This window comes from Asparagus officinalis, chromosome 3 (assembly GCF_001876935.1).
Source record: "Asparagus officinalis chromosome 3, Aspof.V1, whole genome shotgun sequence".
Lineage (NCBI taxonomy): Eukaryota > Viridiplantae > Streptophyta > Magnoliopsida > Asparagales > Asparagaceae > Asparagus > Asparagus officinalis.
This window is the reverse complement of record NC_033796.1, coordinates 16,744,660-16,764,238: the sequence shown is the minus strand read 5'-3', so window position 1 is coordinate 16,764,238 and position 19,579 is coordinate 16,744,660. Positions and strand designations below refer to the sequence as shown.

The following is a 19,579-nucleotide window of genomic DNA, read 5'->3' as shown; positions in this document are numbered from 1 at the left end:
TCAATTATTCTGTTAAGGTACAAGGCATCATTCGGTGTCGTACTATTCAGCAGACCGAATTCCTACAGAAATAGAATTTAGTTCTGCTTAAATTATCAATATTCGTAACTCTTCTGCTAGCCTAACGCTGCTGACATTGAAAACTTTTCTCCATTACCACTCTCCCATTTGATAGGAAAGGAGCTCTGGAACTTCCAGCCGATTATTTACGAAATGGTCGCATTCGAATGTTTTCATCAAAATTTTTGATTTTCCCCTCAAGCGTATAGACTAAATTAATGTATGGGTGGACAAGCTATAAACGATGACACCACAGGTTTGTATATCAAAGCTGATTTGATGAAATGGGACCAGTTGACCATTCGCAATAAGCACACTAATATTTACTAGAAAAATATTTTTAAAAAGAAAGATAAAAGAAGACAAAATTAAAGTTATTTCTATCAAAGAAAATGAAGGTACAAAGGAGTTTTTTGGGGGGTTGGTTTGGGGGTGTTTCTTCTTCTTTTTGTTTTAGGGGTGGGGGGGCTCATATTGTGAAGCACCAGAGTTGCAACATCCTATAACACCCATAAATATATAGTATGACCACGTACTTATATTCAGGATTAATTCCCCCAGAGTTGCAACATCCTATAACACCCATAAATATATAGTATGACCACATACTTATATTCAGGATTAATTCCCCCCTGCTTGAATAATAACGATAATTGCAAGAAAGCCAAAAACAAATACGTCGATAAAATCATACTTTGCTGATACATTCTTGCGTTACTATGTTTATCACGCTTGGCAAAAGCCTACAACAGTTTTTGATCAGGTAACTCTACCCATGAAACAAGACGCAACATCAGCTTCATATTTTCAACTCATTCTTATTTCCCTGTCAGAATATAATACATCTCAAATAATAAATGCAGTTGACTGTTACTTAACACGTGTCAGTCAGAATCAAGAGCATAAGCAAGATGTGAAAATCAAATGTATCCATATTTATAGCAGGGAGAGTCTCCCGTATCACCATCTATGAGACTACCAGAAGCTTATTTCTCCAGTGCAAGATAAATGCTGGCGGATTGTGCCTTCCAACTTCAAGTTGATAGGGTATACAACAGAGCTTCTTTTGATAAATGAAAGAGAGCTTTATAGGAACGCACATGCCACAAAGAATTGAGTAATATATACACCATATCATATACGATTTCATTGGGATCTTCCAATCACCATGAAAACTCTAGATGGAAACGAATCCACGCCGCTCGCACTCATATATAGGGAGGAGGCACAATCATCTATCACTTTATCTATGGTTTTTAGCCACTGCGTGCATGATCCCGTCAAAATTGATTGGCACTGAGAAGAAAAATGTTAAATCAACAATAACTTTAGGACCGTCCATTTTTCCTCTCTGATTTTATTGCATCATAAGAAATCATCACTTCTTTAAACTTTGCCTCGGCAGCCTCTGCAACAGAAATACTCATTGAGTCATAAAATGGAGGAAACTAGGTAGGACAAAAGAGGGAGAAGGAAAATAAAATAAAATAAAATGAAATAAAAATAAACTAAAAACATCAATTTAGTACTCACCTTTATTACCCTGGTTTTGATCAGGATGATATTCCATTGCCTTGGCTCAAAACATCAATTTAGTACTCACCTTTATTACCCTGGTTTTGATCAGGATGATATTCCATTGCCTTGGCTCTGAAAGCTGTCTGAGTACTCACCTTTATTACCCTGGTTTTGATCAGGATGATATTCCATTGCCTTGGCTCTGAAAGCTGTCTGCAATAGATTTTGGAATACTAATCAGCTTAGCCCATATGGTTGACATATTAGTTGATGGCTTGAGAAAATGACAATTGGGATAGCAGCTTAAGTAATGCAATCAACGGGCTAATCATAAAATACATCATATGTGATTTACATCAGCAATAGGGGCCATAATCCTATATGTTTTAAGTCGTAGAGTTGGGACCCTTGCAAACCGATCTACGCCTGTCTTCTCTATACAGGACCTACTCAGAGGAACATTCAGGTTAATATAACCGCAAGCATCACTAGAGAATATTTTCTGCCGTGCACAATAATGGAAAAAGTGATACTTTGTTTTTGCCCCACAACTAGGAGATTTTTGCATAACCAAGCCGTGATATAACTGCTAAACCATAGTCCCGAAGATAAAACATTAGTGAATAGTATATATATACATGAGAAACATAGGGGTAAGTTTCTAGTTCCTCTAACCACCACATATGTCTATAAAACAGCTCATGAAACTCTCAAAGACCAAGAGTATAGAGCTCAGACACTTCAAATCACAGAACTCGGGATAAAACCTTAGGATTTTTTAATATCAAAACATACCTGCTACAAAGCATTTCTATAAGCACATGTTTTATCAATGCATGTAAAAAGAGAGATGCACAATATAAAATGGAAAATATTAATAAATATCATTCGTAAAACAATTCACTAGGGGTTGGCAGCTTCGTCCGTGCTGTAAAAAAGGTAGATTAAGGGATGATAATTTTGCTATATAAGTGTGCAAGAAAGTTGCTTGTACTCTTCTATAAAGGCTTCATCTACTTTCCTCTGAAACAAAAATAACACTCCAACTAACTAGTAAGGGACTTATGGCTTTTACAGGAACAGCCTTTATTATGAAGGTAGCATCAGCTATCTGCCATGTCCCATACATGTCCAACGATAGAGTACGTGCCTTACCAGTGTCTAAGTAGAAGAAAATATCAGTAATAAATGTCCTTAGGCGTGTCAACAGTCCTTAGTGCCAGGTTCACAGCATGAAGACAAGGGAATTATTGACCATTAAAAAAGAACAAGAAAAATAGCTTACGTAATTAATGTTCTTAAATCACATCCTTCAAAATCCTTGAAGCCACAGCAACCGATTCAGAGTGTTGATTTCATAGGACCAAGGCAACTGACTAGCTTAATTCATACTATAATTACTGAACAACCTTATATTGATAATATAATTGACTATTACAAAACAAAAAAGCTATTATGCAATACTCAAGATATGACATTGTTTTCCCAAGACATTACCAACAATCAAAACATAGGACCATGAAGTAAGAAATAAATGATATATGTGAAAGTACAGCAACATGGAGAAAGAGAACATAGAACTGTTACCTTAATCTCCGCATCAGAGTACGGTTTCGTCCTACACCTACATATATGGGAGAAGAAAGTTAGATAAATCAAACACCTAAAGCTCAATAATACAGTTTCATGTAATAAAGGACAGTACTCAAGACTTACTGATAGTTCAAAGTGAAAGAAAGAAGTTACGATTTGCTACATTTTAAATTAGTCGAAGGAGTTAGCTGAAGGAGTTACTACTTGCTAAAGATTTAGAATAACTCAAGTTATTACTTACTACAGTCAAGTGACTGATATAAGTTGCAGGTGACAATCATATCTCATTCATATATTTGAAAGTCAACAGAAAGTAAAATCATTCTTTATCTTTACATATAATCCCTCCATCCATCCCTCTGTAGGGTACTCCTATACCACAAAGTTTCACCACTTTCTTCAGACAAATAACATGAAGTTCTCTTTTTGATAGATAAAACACCCCCAAAATTTACAATTTTTCACATGTGTGTGCGCGCGCGTCTATATATATACAGATCGCCATTATGTGTCTGCTTAATCTCTGCTTATGCAAGCAATTTCATGAGGATTCACTGCAGACAGGGGCTGCTGTCACAATTGGGTAAAGAAATAACAAACAATCCAGATGCAGAGATTCAGTTAAAAAGTTCTTAAAAGACAATATTCATCTTTACGGCTTCAATCTATATCTTTTTGGTCTATCTCTAATCAAGCTGCTCATCCAACTACAGATCCATGGCTCCTCCTAACTGCCATATCCACGTTACCTGTTATTTTTTCCTTAATTAGCTAATTGTCAATTGAAGCTACATAGTTCTTATGACAAGTTTCTTTCGAACTTAGGTACACATGGCATATTCTGGTTAGCAGCTTTACTTGTTTCAACTTTAAGCTATCAGGAACGACGACGGAAACATAACCGATGATATTCTAAACCAAAAAAGTTGCACGATTCCTATCAACTAGCTATTCTTACATGATATAATTTGATAAGATATATAACTGTAGATTTTCTGATTCAAATGTGCATCCATCTTCACAATTCTCTGCTGCAGATTTTCAAATCCAAACATTTATCTACATTCAACATCCCTCCCTTCTTCCAAAGAACTATTGAATATGTGTAACACATTCATCTTTACCATCAAAATAAATTGCATCAAAATAAATTGCTTCTTTGTTATTGCTTGTCTTCATTTGTAATGAATGGAATAAGTCTAGAGTTCTTTTTCAGTATAAGGTTTGGAGCCAGTAGATGATGAATCAGACAACCACAAATTTTGTGAGAATATACACAATGTTTAAATTTTGTTGAGTATTTAATCACAAAATTTACATTAGTGAAATAATGTAAAACTTGACAGGAAACAAGGGAAATCATATTCATGGGAAAAGTATGGTTCACGGAACTACATGCAAGACAAAATACCAATTTCTGAAGCTTGAAGTCAACGTAATGCCATCTTATGACCAATGCCTTAGAAGAACCTTAGATGAATTGACAAATATTTTTTCCTAAGTGAACGGAATTTAGCTTCTATCTTCTCTAGACAACCAAATTGAGATTTAGTAGTCACTAGGAAATTAGCTAACTACACAAAGATAGGTAGACGGTTCCCTGATTTGTTATGTCAATAGCATAAGGCTTAAGCTATAAAGCAAAACTCTGTATGCACAGTGCAAACTAAATATTGTAGGAGCAGAAATATGAAGGGTAACAACTGAAAAGAAGCCCTCTTGACTAACAAAGGAATCAATCCTTGGCGGCATGAAACATCACGTTCTGTGATAATTAAGCGATAGTTCGAAATGATAGTTATACAGGAAAAGGACATGCAGAAAAATCACCAGTACTACCTGTCGAGACCCAAAACTGAGTAGTGATGTGACAGTATATAGTTCCCACTGCCACTAGTAGTGGACCCGTAAGTAGTTCTTCTATCCTTGTACGATGTGTCAGTCTTCCAGTACCAGTCATCCCTTTGGAAATGTTGATATGTACCAGGACCATGCTCCTTCCAAGTTTCATAGGTCTTCTTCTGTTTGCTTCTCCCTCTGTTAAACACATTTTGCATTCGCCTTATACGCTCCTGGACAAAATAAGCCATCAGTATACACTTTGTACATTACGGAATATACATAAATAAATAAATTCAAAATAAGCGTAGCCTTCATCTGTAGTTCAATGCTGTGGTGGTAGCTCTAGAAATGAACAGATAACATTGAGGGAGAGGGAGATAAAAACATACTAATCAGCATTGGTGAAGGTCAAGTTTAAGCACATCCAAGATTGTCCAAAGTGGTAAATAAAAAGTGTCATAGTCAAGTATCGTCAAGACTCGTGAAATCAAGTTTTCACAATTTCAGGCCTTGTCCAGCAATAAATATTATCTGACCAATCTTCCACATGGGACATAAAATATCCATACTTGAGCAGTTCAACAATTAAAAAAAAAAGGAAGATGAGGTGAATTGTGGGTAGGAAGGCTACTTACTAAAGGTGTTAGGAGGACTAACATGCAGTGGCGGAGGCAGGATTTTCTTTCTGGCGAGGCCAAAATACAGCTACCATATTACAAAAAGTGTTCAAATATGAAAATTTATAACAAAGAGTCATATATGTAAGTAGGTGAACGAAGAACTTGGTTTAGAAGTTTTACAATACATACATACATATACATACATACATACATACATACATATGTATGTGCATACACACACACACATACATACATACATATATATTCGTGAATATGTGAATCACTTCAACATATCACACATCATGAATCAACATGCTCCAATATTCTAAAGTTTCTTTTGAGAAATATACTGATTGTAGTTAGTTTTTTTATTAATCACAAAGTACATTCAGACCTGATAGATTGACAATATACTATAGATCATTCAAGCTCACATATTTTATTTTTTAAATGTAAACTTAATGAAATTGGAAAAACCCCATTTCACAATTTCACCATAAAGTGTAAAACCACGTGAAAATATAATATTATTTCACAATTCTATTATTAAATGAAAAAATTTACATGAAAACATGAAATAGAAACTCATTTCAGATTGCTACAACCATAATAAAGAAAAACATGGAACTAAAATAACTTGCAAACAATAATCATATAGATGATGAGAATCCCAACATCTTCTACCAAAATGCAAACCCACAGCACCTGAGAAATGAGCTCACGAGAGATGTTCTTATATGACTTCACGAGAGATGTTCGTCATTGATGTTGCACACCAAAACTTGGGTAAAGTAGCCTTTCTAGCCCCAAAAATGGAACGTATTGACAATTTCTGTTGGAGGCTTTATCCTACAATTATAACACCTATGTGTGCATCAACCACTTAAAATAACTTTAAACTTTTTTTCTTAAATGGATATCGTACAATGTGTCATCTACATCTCGAATAAATGGATAAGACTCATCACATCATTGACAGGTCACATATACCCCGGAAGCAACACAACATGTTCAATTAACTGCAGATACAAACAAAAACACTCTTTTTTATGTTTAATTAACTGCAGATACAGACAAACGTTCTTATATCAAGGTCATCTCCATTTTGTGATAAATATTATCATACATTAATCAGTTGATGAGTGTACAATGACTAAATAATTAAATTATTATCACATCGGCCAAATATATGAATGATAAACTGCAAAGTGGAAGTAAAACAGAGACATAAAGTTTCAATAAAGGAGCATGTAGCAAACTAACCAGTCGCTCCATTTCCTCCTCATACTCCTCCTGCATCCGTCTGTTGTATCTATTCCATGCGTTACTACCCCGATTTGAAGTACTTGCTCCGCTAGTCCGTGATGAATAGGTGTGTGACTTGAGCTGTAAAGAAGGAGAGAAAAGATTATTCAGCAACACTGTAAGACTGTAGAGGCATAAAATATAGTATATATATGTCTTGGGGAAAAAACCAACAACAAGACAATAATACAAGAAGTAGGCTAAGCTCCAACTAGTTTCGACATTTGTGATTTAATGTAGGTGATTGTCCTTCTCAGATGAACTATTGTATCTGCCACATGTGTCCTTCTTAGATGTACTATTCAATCTGTCACGTTTATAGTAACGCAGATACGAGGTTTTGATCTTTAGCAATGGTAATGTTATATTTCCATTGATAAGATTAATGTTGTACTGGAAAATTTTCCAAAAGGGAAGCCTGCAGAAATAGATTTGAAGATTTCAAAATGAAATCATGCAGTCTAGGACCCAAGGTCTTTTAACATTTTTGAAAGCATATAAAGACCAAGAATATCTAGGATATAGTCAATGGTCAAAGCAAAATCAATTTCTATAATACAGTAATAAGATTGCAGTCCATGAACTTTACTGCCACACCATTAATTGATAAACCATTACATGTGAATTAGCTTCATATGACACTGGGAAGACCCTAACAATAGAAGTACAGAAGTACATGATAAAGGCCTATAGTCAAAATTTACCTGATTATAGATCTTATCAATAGTTGTCCGCAGCCGACCAGCCTGCATGATTGCCCAATAAAACAAAATAAAAAACATAAGCAATAACTGTATACCATATAAGCAGTGACAATAAGAAGTTCAAACTTTACAGAACTTGTAAAGTAAGTCACAAAGCCATGAACCAATAGAATATTAAAAACCCTCGGTTCAAGATCATGCACAATGCATTATTCGATTAAAATGTGGAGTTTCCTTAATGTTGTTTTCTTCATCTAGTTTTGCTTAATTGCTGTGTGCAAGAGCATGTCATCTTAAATTAAGTTGTCCATCAGACTTTAATTGTAACACCCCATGTCGTCGAGACCAGAAAATGATTCCGTAATCGATTTCCAATGAAGAGAGATGAATAGGTTCCTTTTTGTTTATTAGTTTAGACATATCTCTGTGTTTTAGTTATTAAAATATTTACAAGGGTTTATATGTTAAAACACCTAAATTAGTTTTAACTCAAGAGAGGTCAACCTGTTAAGCCTAAAATCCTTGTATAAGGCCTAGATAACCCTAAAGGTCAGAAATTTCAGATTTTAACACCTACAAGGCTGGCCAAGCTTGGAGAAGGAAGAGGAGAGTTTTTTCAATGTCCGTTCTTCATCTTCAAGATCATCCTTTCAGAAAAACCCACAGACAAATACCAACTTGCTTTTTCCGCCTTTTGGTAACTAAATATGTTCGAATTCCTCACGTTAAGCGTATTTGATCCATCATGATTGTTCTATCTTATCGTGATATATTTATCGAGTTTATATCGATGTTTCGGTGAAAAACATGCACTTATATAATTTCGACCCTAGAGGTATAGAACTCCAATGAAAACTTGTAGCCCATCTTTCATATGATTGGTTTTGATTAAGTACTGTGCCAAATTTCGTTCAACATCTGTATAACAAGTTTTGACGATGTTTCAGCAAGATTTTACAAAACCTAGATGACAAATTCATTTTTTTATCAAATCTATAATCATGATATGTATGCCATATATGTTAGTTTTGTGTTCTCACGTTGAAAAAGTGTAGATAAATATCTCTAGGTTGACACGAGAAAGATACAAGTAAACCCTATGTTAAAATCCAAAAAATCTGTTGAAATCCCAGTTTCTGACGTCTGGTGTCCAGTTCAGATGTTTGGATGGATTTTTTAGACGTCTCTGTATCGATTTTCTAAAAATTGAGTCTCTATCATTTTGAGATCAGATATGTCTCAGACGTCAGACGTTGGGCTCGAATTTTAGACGTGGACAAGATGTCAGACGTCGGGTTTGAATTTCAGACATCTGGTGAGATAATTCAGACGCCTGAAAACGTGCATAGCATGTTTTGTTTTATTTTATAAGTCGTCTGACCCTGTAACTTCTTCATATGACTTCCAATGGTAATGAGACTTTGTGAACACATTTGTTATTATGTTTTGAGTGTGTTCAAAGTTTTATTTGGTATTTTAAATTACGTGTTGATAATTACCCGGCTAAACCAAAAAGTCTGAAAATATAATTTTTTTCATTGAATTTGAATCTCTAGCCTAAACTCATTACGAAGTTGTTATTAATATGACAATGAGTTTCTGTGCAAGGGCTATATGATTTGGTGACTCTTGTGAAAATCGTTCAGCTATTGATGATAATAACTATGCCCGTTTAGATTACACATGCAAACCACGAGAACTAGAAGTTTAAATATCAAATGTTTGCCTCGATCAACGAGGTAAGCTTTTAACTGAGATGGTGGTGGGCGCAAGAGGCGGGAACTTGTTGCATATGAGATTGTGGATATGATACGTTGAAAAGTGAAAACATCGTCGAATAGTTAAAACCTAATTTTACCGAACTCTTCGAATTTGTATATTAAATGCTAAGTATTGAGTGATGATGTGTAAAATGTGAGTGTGGGGATTTGCATCCTCCATGCTTTTGTGTTTGATTCTCACTCGATAATTAGGTGTGTAATATAGAAAATCTGAGATTAGACAACATCGTGTATAATCACACTAAAAATGAGTTGATATGAAAATACTGGGTTTAATTGACGAGAATAAATAACAAATTGGTTTTTTAAGATGTGAGATTTATTTTGGCCACTTTGATGAGGTTGTTTCCGGAATCTTGTAGTAGATTGCCGAGTTGTGATTTTCTCGTCCATCTTAAATTGACCAATATTATTATTTGATCTCAAACAACATAAAACCGATTTAAGTATGTCAGGATTTTGCAAATTGATTTAATATAATGTGTTTTTCTATATATCAATGTTTTGAAATTTCAAAAATACTGTAAGCTAATTATGAGTTTCGACACATGTTCCTTTTGAGAGATACGAGTAGGAATGTTCTGACATGAATTTGAGAGTTTGTTCTGAGATTTATACTTGCTCTATTTGCTTATCTTTTTGTATTCCCTATGTTACATTAAACGTTGGGCGCTTCTAGGCGTCGGACTTGACGCCCAGCGCTTAGTCGTCTAGGCGGGCGTCTAAGCGGTTTCTGAATGTTTTTTTTTTTAATTGTGATACTTGAATATATATATATATATATATATATATATTCAATCAAAGATGCATAAATAATAAAAATGGCTTATATAAAAGTACTGGTTTTAATTGGGGAGAATAAATAACAAATTGGCTTTTTAAGGTGTGGGATTTATTTTGGCCATTTTGATGAGTTTGTTTTCAGAATTCATATTATATTGCCGAGTAGTGAGTTTGTCGTCCGCCTTAGATTCACCAATATTATTATTTAATCTAAAACAACGTAAAACCAATTTAAGTATGTTAGGATTTTGCAAATTGATTTCGCATGCTTGTATGATATAGGTATATACACATGATGTTAACGTAATGTGTTTATGTTTCTGTGTATCAGTGTTTTGAGATTTCTAAAACACCCTAAGCTCATTATGAGTTTTGATACATGTTCCTTTTGAGAGATACAACGAATAGGAATGTCCCGACATGAACTTGAGAGTATGTTCTGCGATTTATACTTGCTCTATCATGTATATCTTTCTATATTCCTATTCAATCCTTTCTGTATTCCTATTCAATCCATCATATTATCTCAATTTTTTAATCGCTGATGAATATCACTTTTGAGCTTTCTTTCACTTGATTTATTTGTATAGCGAATTACATTGTCACTAATACGTCCTTCGGATCCTATCCTTTGGAGGTACTTGCTATTATATACTTTCACAGATTTGCCTTTGTTGTTTTTGCATTTTTCTTATCCTTTTTAGGTGGTTAGAATATTCTAGAGCAAAGAGTTGGTGGAGCTAGGAACAATGGATATACAGATATATGTTGTTTGGTTTTGGTTTTAGAAATAAATTACAGCTTCGAATATTTTTCACACAAGACCACGTTTTAAATGAATTTATATATTCCGCAAATCCATTTGTGAAAAGAAGTTTTATGCAGATTAGAGAATTAAGTATATCATTTGGATTCGGTTGTCCTCCAAGCGGTGTGTTGTTTGCCTAGTCACGTGCCGTTTAGGTCTTGGGGCGTGATAATAATTGTGACAGAGAGAAACATGACCTACAATAAAGAGAGATTAAGAATAATGCAACTCAGCCTCAATGAGATTTGACTACGGAACAAATTTGTAAATGTCAATACGACTAAGCAGATGTTCTGTTTAATGATAGTAAAAAACTGACTGAGGCTTCTTGTTAAGAATTCAGCTTTTGGGGTTCAAAACATCGAATGTGCTCACTTCAAATTTAGTGCTGCAGATTTTCTGGTCTGATTCTGACATCCCAGCCTATAAGGAAACAATCCAGTCATGCCTACAGCCTCCTATAAGATAAGTGGTTGCAATTTACTATCATTGATATCTTTTTCTTCTCTGTAGAACAAACACATGTTTCGGTATGAATGACAGAGGTGTCGTAGCACCCTGCTATCTGATTGCAAAGAAATGTTTCCATCTGAAAGATGGAAAGAATAAAGAACTTGAATGACAGAGGTGTCGTAGCACCCTGCTATCTGATTGCAAAGAAATGTTTCCATCTGAAAGATGGAAAGAATAAAGAACTTTAACCGACTAATGAACTCTAGTAAGAAGTCAAAAGAATTAGATAAATGACTTCACTGATAACTATTCTGGCACTATTTCTTATTAATCAAATCATGCAGTAGTCCATGAATTTTAACAAAAGCAGTTCTATCCTCATGACTTCTACAAAGTACATGATGTCTTGAGATATGTAACACCAACCTATCATCCCATAAATCTAGTTTTTGGCTTACTGCATCTCCATCACTGAACAAAAACTACACAGTAGAAAAACAAATTCAGCAGAGTTGAACAAGGAATCAGTCAAGCATGTCACCTTTTACTCAATATGATGTGTCAAAAACACACTTTTCTTCATGATTCTAACAAGAACAGTTCATTGATGATTCCTTTGTTGGGGTTGAACAATCGACAACTTGTGCCCTCCGGATCTTGTAACGAACAATTAGCAAGCAAGAAATCACAGCGAATCGAAAAACTTGCATGAAAGAATAAATAAAAGAGAGAACACCAGATTTAACGAGGTTCAACAAACGTGCCTACGTCCTTGGGAGCCACACCAGAAATTCTTTGATTATTGAAGAAGATTACAAAGCTTGCAATAGGTCTCTCTCTAAGATCTCTGATCTCAAAGTGCTCTCAAAACCCACTCTTTTCTTTGTACATACAGCCCTAAAAACGTTTAAGGATATATATATATATATATATATATATATATATATATATATATATAATCCTAACTCAAACAGGTTTTCAAACTAGCCAGGATTCTATTTTAACCGCTATCGGTCGATCGATACGAGTTATCGGTCGACTGACCAGAAGGTGTTTTGTCTCAGGATTGCTCGTGCACATTATCGATCGACCGATAATTTGTATCGATCACCGAACAAAGACTTTCCTGTTTTCCTGGCGTTCGAATCAGTCGATTGATGTTCCCTTTGGTCAACCGGTCTGGGTTTTTTTAGCTTTTGATTTTGTTCCAGGTTTGGTTCTACACTCCCGAAACCAACAATCTCTTACTTGGAGACCAAACCTCTATCAATAAGTTCTCCTGAACTTCAGCCATCTTCGCAAGCACTTCTCCTCCCTGGAAAATTTTCTTTCTTTAATCAACATTATTCTCGGTGATCCCACTTGTCCTCCTAGTGTGGCTTCACTCTCATCTCCTACGCGTGAAGGTCAACTGAAGTTGTGCACAACTCCAATTTCTCGACGGTCACTGCCTTAGTCAACATATTTACAGGATTTTGGCTCCCCAAAATTTTCTCCAATAGTAACTTCTCATCTTCTATCAGCGAGAGTATAAAGTGGTAACACACGTCGATGTGCTTTGTTCTGACATGATATACTGGATTCTTGGCAAGGTGTATAGCACTCTGGCTATCACAATAAAGAACTATGTTCCCCCGCTTCAGACCCAACTCTTTCAGATATCCGGTCAACCAAATCATCTCCTTACTAGCTTCAGTCACAGAGACATACTGTCTCAGTCGTGGACAACGTCACTATCTTCTACAAACGTGAGACCCAGCTCACTGCTGTCGACCCTAGGGTAAAAACATACCACGTGGTACTTCACCTCGTATCATGATCACCGATAAAGTCTGCATCCACGTATCCCTGCAATACTAACTCTTTTCTCCCAAAACACAATGGTATATCTGTAGTCCTTCTCAAGTATCGCAATATCCACTTCACGACCTCCTAATGTTGCTTCCCTGAATTGTTGGTAAATCTGCTTATAACTCCCACTGCATGGGGGATATTCGACCTCGTGCAAACCATCGCATACATAAGACTACCAATGACTGATGAGTATGACACTCTGGTCATGAACTCCTTCTCTGTGTCTGTCTTGGGCAATTGCTCCTTAGATAACTTGAACTGACTTCCAAAGGGCGTGCCAACGATCTTCGTATTCTGCATGTTGAATCTTCGAAGTACCTTCTCAATATATTCAGCATGACTCAACTTCAACGTCCATTCAACCACATCCCGACTGAGTCGCATCCCAAAAATTTACTTGGCTGCACTCAAATCCTTCATGGCAAACTCCTATGCTAACTGCATCAACTTATTTATCTCATGTAAACATGGTCTTGCAACTAACATGTCATCTATGTACAACAATAACACGATATAGCTGGACTCAAACCTCTTGAAGTAACAACAATAATGTAAATTGCATCTACCATAACTATTGCTCTGCATGAAGTTATCAAACTTCTTGTACCACTGTCTTGGAGTCTGTTTTAAATCGTACAAGCTCTTCTTCAGCTTACACACCATCTCTCTTTTCTTCCTCTATAAAGCTAACATGTTGCTTCATATAGATTTCTTATCCGAGACACAATGAAGAAAGACAATCTTCACATCCAACTGCTCAAGGTAGAGATTTTCAGCAGCTACTAAGTTCAACATCACTCTGATGGTTGTAAGCTTCACAATGGAAAAAATATCTCTATATAATTCACTCATTCTCTTTGTTTGAATCCTTTCACAACTAATCTGATCTTGTATCTTTTGCTTCCATCACTCTCCTGCTTGATCCAATAGACCCACTTGTTATGTAAGGTTTTTTTCTACGCAGGTAGCTGGGCTAACTCCCATATATAATTCACTCTGATCTTGTTTGAATCCTTTCACAACTAATCTGATCTTGTATCTTTTGCTTCCATCACTCTCCTGCTTGATCCAATAGACCCACTTGTTATGTAAGGTTTTTTTCTACGCAGGTAGTTGGGCTAACTCCCATGTCTCATTCGAATAGAAAGAATCCATCTCTTCTTGCATCGTCTACTCCCACTATTAAGATTCACCAACTTGCATTGCCTCCTCATAACACTCTGGTTCTCTACTATCTGTTAAAAACAAGTAATCTAGTGACGAAAGATATATGAGATTTGGTTTGGGTACTCTGGATGACATTCTAAGCTCCTCGTCCTGGGTACATGTCTCTACACCTAGAGTCTTCTCCGTTCTTCGATCAGAACTGGCATTGTCTCCCCCATCTGAAAGTTCATCTAAATCCATGTACTTGAATCCACATGCATCATTAGTGCTGCTCTCACTGTTTTGGCTATCCTTGACATTGTCTCTGTCCTTGTACACCACCTCTTCATTAAATATGATATCTCTACTCCTGATGATTTTTCTGTTCTTATCATCCCACAGATGATATCTGAACTCATCAATGTCGTATCCAATAAATGCATACTTCTGTAACTTAGCTTCTAGCTTGTCTCTGATATGATCACTGATATGAACATATGTCACGCAACTAAAGACCCTCAAATGTGAGAGATTAACTTTCTCGTCACTCCAAACCTCTTCTGAAATCCCAAAATCTAATGAAACTAAAGACTCATGATTTATCAAGTAAGTTGTTGTATGCACCGCATCCGCCTAAAACGTCTCAGGTAGACCTGCATGTAAATACATGCTCCTTGCACACTCTGTCAATGTTCTGTTCATTCTTTCTACAACGTCGTTCTGTTACAGTGTTCCTGGAGTAGTCCTCTCTAAGCGAATCTCATTCAGAACACAACTTTTTTAACTCTTCCAGCTCGTATTCTTTACCATTGTCCGATCTCAGACACTTCACCTTCAGATATGTCTTGTTCTCTATCATGGCGTTCCATTTCTTAAAGATCTCAAACATCTCTGACTTGTGCTTCATGAAGTATACTCACATCTTCCTCGAGTAATCGTCGATAAAGATGATGTAGTACACCGAACCACCAAAAGAAGACATGCTAGCTGGACCCCATATATCTGTATGAGCAAGCTCTAGCTTGTGAGCTTTAGGTGATCTTCCACTCTTCTAAAAGCTAACCCTCTTTTGCTTCCCGTGGATGCAGTTTTCACAAACACCAATTTTCACTGAATCGATGCTGGATAGCTTTACCTGAGAGTGTAGAATCTTCATGCCCTTCTCACTAATGTGTCCCAACCTATTGTGCCAAAAATCTACATTTTTTTTGTCAGCTGTAATTGTGAGGGTGTCACTCGCATGTGAAGTTAAGTAGAGAGTTCTGGTTTTGTTGCCGCAAGCAACCATCATAGTACCATTAAAAATCTTCCACAAATCCTCAGTAAATATCGAAACATAGCCTTCTGCTCCAAGCTAGCCAAGTGAAACAAGATTCCTTTTCAGCTTCGGTACATATATCAAGTTCTTCAGAGACCACTTAGAATCCTTCATCTAAATCTGTACATCGCCTATTTTCACAATATTGCAAGGCTCGTTGTCCCCCAAGTACACTTTCCCAAAGTCACCTGCTACATAGTTCTGAAGGAGCTTCCTATTAGCAATAACGTGGAACGAGGCTCCCGAATCAATAACCTATGAATTAGTGTCACTGTCCATAGTAAGGATCAAGGGATCTTGTACAATATCAACCTCATGCTCATTTACATCCTTCTTTGGCGCTTTGCAGACTGAAGACATATGACCCTCCTGACCGCAGTTCTAATATTTTTCTTTCATAGGTCCTACCTTCGAGTTCGACCGCTTTTTGTTCTGGTTACCCTTGTTTTGACTTCGGCCTCTTTGTTTAAAATTTAGGGCTGAACCTGAGCCTTTTGATTCAGACGACTTCCTTCTAACCTCCTTAGATAGAATCATACTGACGACCTCGCTCAGCTTTAACTTCTCCTTTCCTGTCGAGTTGTTAATTACGGTCACGCAACCTGCCCAACTATCTGGTAACTACGATAGTATCAATAGGACTTGCATTTCATCATCAAACGTAATGTCGACGGAGATGAGTTGATGAACAATCATGTTAAACTCGCTGAGATGCAACGTGAAGGAGTATCCTTCTGCCATCTTGAGGTCAAAAAATGTCTTAACAAAATGATCCTTGTTTACAGTTGACGATTGTTCGTACATCTTTGCGAGCGCTTCTATAAGCCCCATCGTCGTCTTCTTCAATATGTTGTGGGTGACTGACTTTGCGAGCGACTACCAGATCTGCCCTAGAACCTTCCGGTCTAGTATTTCCTAGTCATCGTCAGTCTCATCCTTTTTTTCCTTAGTTTTTCCCATTAACGGACGATAAAGATATTTCTGGTACAGATAGTCCTCCATCTGCAACTTTCAGTAAGCGAAGTCTGATCTGTCAAACTTCTCAATCTTCGATTTGCTTTCCTCTGCTATAGCTCTCATACTTGTCGAACGAAGCTCTGATATTAGTTGTTGTGGTTAGGGCTGAGCATGGTTCGGTCCAAACCGAAAAAACCGACTGAACCGACCCGAACAAATAGGTTTTAAGAGTAGGGCGGTTCGGGTCGGGTTGAAAACTTTTTAATCCGAACCGACCGAATACCCCATGGTCTAAATATTCATTCTACTCAAACCCGACCCGTCCCTAAAAACAAAGTCTCAGACTCTCAAACCCTAAACACCTAAACTTCCCTTCCCCCTTTCTCAGCCGCCTCCTCAGTACAAAGTCTCAGACTCTCAAACCCTAAACACCTAAACTTCCCTTCCCCCTTTCTCAGCCGCCTCCTCAGTTCTTCTCTCTCACTCTCTCTCACTCCTCAACCTAAACTTCCCTTCCCCCTTTCTCAGCCGCCTCCTCAGTTCTTCTCTCTCACTCTCTCTCACTCCTCAATCCTCAGTTCTAAGGTCCACCTCTCTCACTTCCTCTTCCTCTTCCTCACTTCCGCAGTCTTCATGGCCGAGACCGAAACATCTCCTCAGACTCAGGATCTGTCTCCGGCTTTGGGGGGACACCCGCACCCGTCGTCGTCACCGAGGCCGAGGTATAACCTTTATTATTCTTTAATTTTGATTTATTTCCTTAGATACATCAGCTAGTAAGTTGAGATATCGGACTATCAGTTTCCTGTTTATTTATGCACTCCTATTCTCTTATGATTTCTGAGTTTGTGCTTTGATAACGATCCTTAATTTGTTTTCTGGTATATATGTTTTCATGAATGATGATTTTGTTCCTTTTTTTCTCTTGTTTTTCCAAATTAAGTCGGCAACCCCTGAAATACTACTATTTAATATTCATGGGATCCCTTACCCATCACAATATATTCTATTTAATTTAGCATTTAGCAAGTCTACTATTTAAGTCATTCTAAAAATAAATTTAGAACCGAACAAACCGAACCGACTTGCAACGGTTCGGTTCGGTTTTGAACTATATGCGGTTCAGTTCGGTTGTTCAAAATTTGGTAAAAACTGACCCAAACCGAACCGTGCTCAGCCCTAGTTACAATTGAACAATCGACAACTCATGCCCTCCGGATCTTGTGATGAACAATTAGCAAGCAAAAAATCGTACGGAATTGAAAAACTTACAGGAAAGAATAAATGAAAGAGAGAACATCAGATTTAACGAAGTTCGGCAAATGTGCATATGTCCTCGGGAGCCACACCAGAAATTCTTTGATTATTGAAAAATATTACAAAGCATGCAATACGCCACTCTCTCTAAGATCTAAGATCTCTGATCTCAAAGTGCTCTCAAGTCTCAAAACACACTCTTTTTCATGTACTATATATATATATATATAATCCTAACTCAAACAGGTTTTCAAACGGGCCAGGATTCTGTTTTAACCACTATTGGTCGACCGATACGAGTTATCGGTCGACTGACCAGAACGTGTTTTTCTCAGGACTACTTGTGCACGTTATCGGTCGACTTATCAGTCGACCGAATAGAGACTTTCCTGTTTTCCTGGTGTTCGAATCGGTTGACTGATGTTCCCTTCGGTCGACCGGTCTGGGGTTTTTTTCCAGCTTTTGATTTTGTTCCAGGTTTGGGTCTACACTCCCGAAACCAACATCCTTCGTCAATGTTTACAGACTCATTTTCTTTTTTCGAGTAAAATCCATCATCAAACCACTGTAGTTGAATGAAAGAACTTTTGTATTACTTGTAAAAATGTAGAAGCAAATATCTAAAATCAAAAAGAAAATAATCAAAGAATACCAAATTCCTAGAGAAAAGGAAGAATCAAAGGGTAAATTTGTTACCGCAATAGTGGTCGCGGTTGCGCCGATCAAACCAAAGAAGAGAACGCCCAAAATCGAGGGCTCATCGTCGCCCTGCTCTCGTTCTCGATTGCTCCTATCGAAAGGAGCCATCTTTGCTTATTTTCTTTCGATTTTTTCTAGTTTTTTGTTAGAAGTTGAGATCGAAATCAAGGAGGAGGAGCACATATGCCTATTTTTTGAGGGAATGATGCGCTTTGAGTTGGGGTTTCGGTCGATGATCGACGACGAGAGGGGAAGCCGGGTGTAGAAATTTGCTGTATCCCACCGCCTCAGGATTTTCTTTAGCTTTTCTTGCACATAAACCCTCGATGACTTATGTTTTTGCAAAAAATGTTGTCTCTCTCGTTCGAGATAATATTTCGATTTTCTTCTTCGTTTGAAATATGATCCTTTACCAAATGGAATTTTTGTCATTTATCCCTTTGAATGTTGAATTAAAATAGTTATCTGTCAGAGTATGATTTCTGTAGAATAATTTAGTTAAATTTTGTAATGACATCAATCAAAACATGAAAAAGTATGTGTACATTGATATAGAAATAAGAAACACTCGGCTTTTGTATGAACAAAAAGAAGAATGATAAATATACTATACTTTTCTACTACTACTATGCAAGAGATAAAAGGGTAGACTCTTGATATTGAACCCCACACCTTACTTTATTGGATATTTCATGCACAAGGTTGGAGTTTCAACTTTGAGAAGTCATCTTTTCTTTCAAAAAGGAAAACTTTGGATATATACATTATTAGATATAATACCAACAACAACACTAAGGAAGTAATTATTTGCAAATTAACTAATCTCTCCTTGAAGATGATAGGCGTGAACTCAGTTTCTTCATACACATTAACAAAAATAA

General features: G+C 36.7%; 1 protein-coding gene across 1 annotated transcript; it reads right to left on the bottom strand.

The window, feature by feature from the left end:
• Positions 721-18,976, bottom strand: LOC109833190. The gene is made up of 7 exons (XM_020400772.1): positions 18,696-18,976; positions 7,643-7,684; positions 6,897-7,019; positions 5,011-5,243; positions 3,166-3,202; positions 1,734-1,791; positions 721-1,468 (listed from the first exon to the last, which is right to left on the bottom strand). Exons 1-7 carry the CDS (start codon positions 18,804-18,806, stop codon positions 1,389-1,391), a joined length of 684 nt encoding a protein of 227 aa, XP_020256361.1. The 5' UTR covers positions 18,807-18,976; the 3' UTR covers positions 721-1,388.

Excerpts from the sequence above, each read along its gene's own strand:
- LOC109833190 (XM_020400772.1), bottom strand. The coding sequence starts at position 18,806 with ATGGCTCCTTTCGATAGGAGCAATCGAGAACGAGAGCAGGGCGACGAT. Across the intron at positions 7,020-7,642 it reads TTGATAAGATCTATAATCAG|CTCAAGTCACACACCTATTC; the intron begins GTAAATTTTGAC and ends CCTTCTTTACAG. Across the intron at positions 3,203-5,010 it reads TCAGTTTTGGGTCTCGACAG|GTGTAGGACGAAACCGTACT; the intron begins GTAGTACTGGTG and ends CCATATATGTAG.